Below are 5000 nucleotides of genomic sequence, written 5' to 3' on the forward strand. Positions count from 1 at the left end.
AGATTATATTTATTATCCAGCCACCTCGTTCTTGGTCCACCCCGCTAGGTCTGCTGTCACATTCTACATAACTCATAATGAATTTGAAAAAAAAACTTCCCGATGGAGTTCTTTGCAGACATAAGAGTATGGTTAAGAAACTCACTTTGCAGCCACGAGGATTCGGGTTCAATCTCAATGTGCGGTACCTCGGGGCAATGTCTTTTACTGTAAGCCCCTAGCCGACCAGTGCTTTGCGAGTGAATTCAGGAAAGACGGAAACTGTATTGAAAGCAGTTGTGTGTGTGTGAGTGTGTGCGCATGCGTGCGCATATATATATATATATATATATATATATATATATATATATATATATATATATATATTCTTTTAGTTGTTTCAGTCATTTGACTGTGGCCATGCTGGAGCACCGCCTAGGTCGAACAAATCGACCCCTGGACTTATTCTTTGTAAGCCTAGTACTTGTTCTATCGGTCTCTTTTTGCTGAACCACTGGTTACGGGGACGTAAACATACCAACATCGGTGGGGGACGAACACAGACTCACAAATACATACATACATATATATATATATATATATATATATATATATATATATATATATACAACGGGCTTCCTTTCAGTTTCCGTCTACCAAATCCACTCACAAGGCTTCGATCGGCCCGAAGGTATATATTAGAAGACACTTGCCCAAGGTGTCACACAGTGGGACTGAACGCAGAACCTTGTGGTTGGGAAGCGAGTTTCTTACCACACGGTCACTCCTGCGCCTATATATAGTAAACCTTTATAGATACAGACATGACAGAAGTAAATAGACATTCCATAAAACATCGTTTTATGTTAATTCTAACTTGTAAGGATTTATATTTCTTATTAATTGATATTTTTATGTTTCAGATTCTATATGTAACTGTTTAATCATGCCATGTACAAAAGAAGCCTTGGAATTGTCTGAGTTTCAAAAAGGCTATATTGTGGGTCATTCTGAAGTTGGATATAGTCAGCGTAAAATCGCAGAAAATCTCGGGTTTCTGCTTTCTACAATTAATAAAATGATTGTGCAATTCACGAGAGAGGAGGAGTCCACATTACCTCGCCCAGATCCACCAGAGCCCTCTGACAGGACCCTTCTCTTTGCTAAGATTCTCTGCAAGGCCTCTGACATAGCAGAACAAGTTGATGCCAGTCCCAAAACAGCTGTCAGGTATCTCCACAAATTTGGTTACTATGGCAGAGCAGCAAGAAGGAAGCCACTTCCTCGACCAATATCAAACGGAGAAAAGATGTGGCCAGTAAGATGGTGGAGAAGCCACTAGCATTTTGGGACACTGTCATATTCTCTTATGAGTCCAGATTTGCTGCACTTCCTGACAGTGGTTGAGTGTGGGTTTGGAGACTGTGTGATCAAGAAATTAGATGTGAAAAGATTGCAGCCAACAATGACATACGGAAGCTATTGTGTGTTGGTCTGCGGAGCAATTTACAGCAATGGTTGATCAGAGCTGATGGAGTGTGAGAGAAATATAAACTCAGATAAATATGTGTCCATATTGCAGAAAGGACTTCTTCTAATCTTCTACATGATTAAGAAATGAAATGATTAAGAAAACTCTTTATTTATGAAAGATGGTTCTCCTTGTCAAATGGTTAAAATGACCCAAGATTTGCTGGATGAGAATGGCCTTAAAAAGCTTCCATGGCCAAGCCAGTCACCAGATATGAACTCTATTGAATACCTCAAGGCATAATGGACAGAACACTTCATAAAAAGAACAAGAAAGCATCTTCAAAACCAGATCTTTTGAGATTACTGCATGAAACTTAGCAAGAAATTCCTCAGAAGAATATTCGTCTTCTGATCAGTAATATGCCTAATAGGGTCCTTGCATTGAAATATGCAAAAGGCATGTCTACTAAATAAATATTAAATATTCACATTATAACAACTAATAAATAATTTGAATGTATAATTTCAGATTTAAATAAATTTTAACGATTATAAGGGCGTCTATTTACTTCTGTCATGTCTGTGTATATATATATTCTTTTACTCTTTTACACGTTTCAGTCACTTGAGTGCGGCCACACTGGAGCGCCGCCTTTAGTCGAACAAATCGACCCCAGGACTTATTCTTTGTAAGCCTAGTACTTACTCTATCGGTCTCTTTTGCCGAACCGTTAACTTTCGGGGATGTAAGCACCTACATCGGTTGTCAAGCGATGGTGATGGGACAAACACACACACACACACATATATATACACCACACCACAACATAACACACATCACCACATCGCACCACCCTGCACACACTAGCACTGACCACTTCCCAGCACCCACACCACACCACACCGAACACACTAGCACTGACCACTTCCCAGCACCCACACCATCATTCACACACCTACATATGCATACATCCGCACATCAAGGTCACCAGTCCCTATCCATACGCACACATACGCTCTCACATACACACGCACCTTTCTTTTTGGATTACGACTACTTTATTATCTCCCCTTCTTCCTAGCTCTCCTGTCTAACCACCTCTGTCCAGCCATCGCCATGATTGACCGCTAGCTACTAACGCTTTCTGTTTTTTATTCTCTCTCTGTTTATTTCCTCGTGTTCCTTTCTGTTGAAGAGCGTAGGCTCGAAACATAAAAGACTTTCTCACCTTCCCAAGCGTTAAACTAATACACCTGTCTTCGTCTTTTGTAAATTCCGAAGTCCCACTGCGTGGCACCTCGGGCCGACCAAGGCCTTGTGAGTGGATTTGGTAGACGGAAACTGAAAGAAGCCTGTCGTATATATATATATATATATATATATATATATATATGTGTGTGTGTGTGTGTGTGTGTGTGTATGTTTGTGTCTGTGTTTGTCCCCCTAGCATTGCTTGACAACTGATGCTGGTGTGTTTATGTCCCCGTCAATTAGCGGTTCGGCAAAAAGAGACCGATAGAATAAGTACTAGGCTTACAAAGAATATGTCCCGAGGTTGATTTGCTCGACTAAAGGCGGTGCTCCAGCATGGCCACAGTCAAATGACTGAAACAAGTAAAAGAGTAAAAAAGAGTAAATATATATATATATATATGTGTATATATATATAAAGGGAAATTACTCCAATAGGCATGGGGAAAGTAATACTTCATACATAGAATCCGCATATGCACACATGTATGTATATATTACATACATATTCACACACGCGTGTACATATACATACAAACACACATATATACATATATAAATCTACGCATACACGCACATACATACATACATACATACATACATATATATATATATATATATATATATATATATATATATATATATATATGAAGTGATACTGGAGAAAAAAGTATTTGATTTGTTTTTTTTTTTTATATTTATGTCAGTTACAAATGATTTTAATTAAAATAATTCACCAGGAAATTGTTTATCTTCGATCCATCCCCATAACTCCGACACTGGACAGAAGGTAAGGGTTTCGCTAGAAACAGTAGTTAAATTTCACTGTAAGCACAGTCATTAATGTCTTAAATAAATGTCACACCGGATAATATAGTCCTTAATATAAAAAGAAGACGTGGCCACAACTAGAAAACTTTTGACCAATCCGGAAGACTTGGGACTAAACAGGAGAGGAAATACGTCATCGTTCATACTGCTAGAAACAGCAGCTAAATCATCTTGAAAATCACACCTTAATGTCTTTAAATGAGGAAGTAAATTGGATAATGCCGATCCTTGAGTTTAGAACATTTATTTTTATTTTGTTTATCAAGAGTTAATATTTAGTTTGAGGGCCAGCGAAAGAGTTTTCGATTTTTTTTTCTGATGATATTTTAGTTAACCATTAAAATGAATTGTTATTCCTAGATTCGAAGATCGCGCATAAAAAAAAAAAAAATTTCTTTCTGTAAGTCCAAGGCCTGAAGTTTGGAGAAAGGGAACTGGTACATAGCCCCTAGTGCTCAAAACGGTACTTATTTTCTCGACAGCGAAACCGATCAAAGGTAAAGTCGACCTCGACGGCATTTCGAACTCAGAAACGAAAGCCGAAAGAAATGCTGCCAAGCATTTTGTCCAGCCGTGACTATCTTCTGTCACTGTATTTACAACGTGTTTTGTTTTGATTTATAATAAGTATGCTTTTAGAGAGATTTGGCTGCTATTTCGGTAATCTTATTTCGAGTGACAACAATAATAAACAACAATAAATACGAAGAATATGAAAAATAAATATATTACAAAACAAAAATGTCATACTTTCAGATAAACACGGCACCGCAACTTGTCCTTTTTTTTTCTTTTTTTTTTTCTATTTACAGTTTCTAATCTGTTTTGTTCGCCAATTCCGGTTCTTTCTCCTGCGGAGATTTTGGACGGCTTGGTGTAATTTCCAAAGGAATCGTAACGGGTCCGTCGTTTTCGATATTAACACTCATGTAAGCACCAAACCGACCGTCTTTCACTTTATCAGCATCGTACGCTTCTCGGAGTTTCGATAAGAAATTGTTGTAAAATTCCTGCGATAAATCCGGCCCCATGGAATCGTGATAGTCCGGTTTGTTACCTTTAAGGGAGCACATCAGCGTGAACTGACTGACACAGAGTATTTCAAGTTGACGGTCCTTCACGCTTTTGTTCCACCGCTTACCGTTGTCGTCTTCGAATACTCGCAGATTCAACACTTTCCTTACCATAAATTCCATTTCTTTCATCGTATCATAACGTCCGATTCCAACGAGTAAGCAGAGGCCCTTTCCTATTGAGCTGATCAGTTCATTGTTTACGGATACACTGGCCTTTGCCACACGTTGGACAATTATCTTCATTGTTGTCTTCAATTAAGAATCGATGTTAATTAATTGCATCAGAAACAACACCAGAAAAGGAAAGCCGGCCACCGGTGTAACGATTTGAGATTACCTCTGCTATTTTCACCCACCGGTATATTGAAATCGTAATCACTTTACCGAGA

At 38.4% G+C, this 5000-nt stretch overlaps 1 protein-coding gene across 1 annotated transcript in view; it reads right to left on the minus strand.

The window, feature by feature from the left end:
- Nucleotides 1-4246: 4246 nt before the first annotated feature.
- LOC106869573 (D-aminoacyl-tRNA deacylase 1) overlaps nt 4247-5000 on the minus strand; it is a 1502-nt gene continuing 748 nt past the window's right edge. Inside the window, exon 1 of the mRNA XM_014915371.3 lies at nt 4247-5000. This exon is cut by the window's right edge and continues 748 nt beyond it. Coding sequence (XP_014770857.2) covers nt 4351-4854 — 504 coding nt within the window. The 5' untranslated portion in view covers nt 4855-5000 and the 3' untranslated portion in view covers nt 4247-4350.

Source organism: Octopus bimaculoides, chromosome 26 (genome assembly GCF_046866305.1).
Source record: "Octopus bimaculoides isolate indiv1 chromosome 26, ASM4686630v1, whole genome shotgun sequence".
In the NCBI taxonomy this organism is placed as follows: Eukaryota; Metazoa; Mollusca; class Cephalopoda; order Octopoda; family Octopodidae; genus Octopus; species Octopus bimaculoides.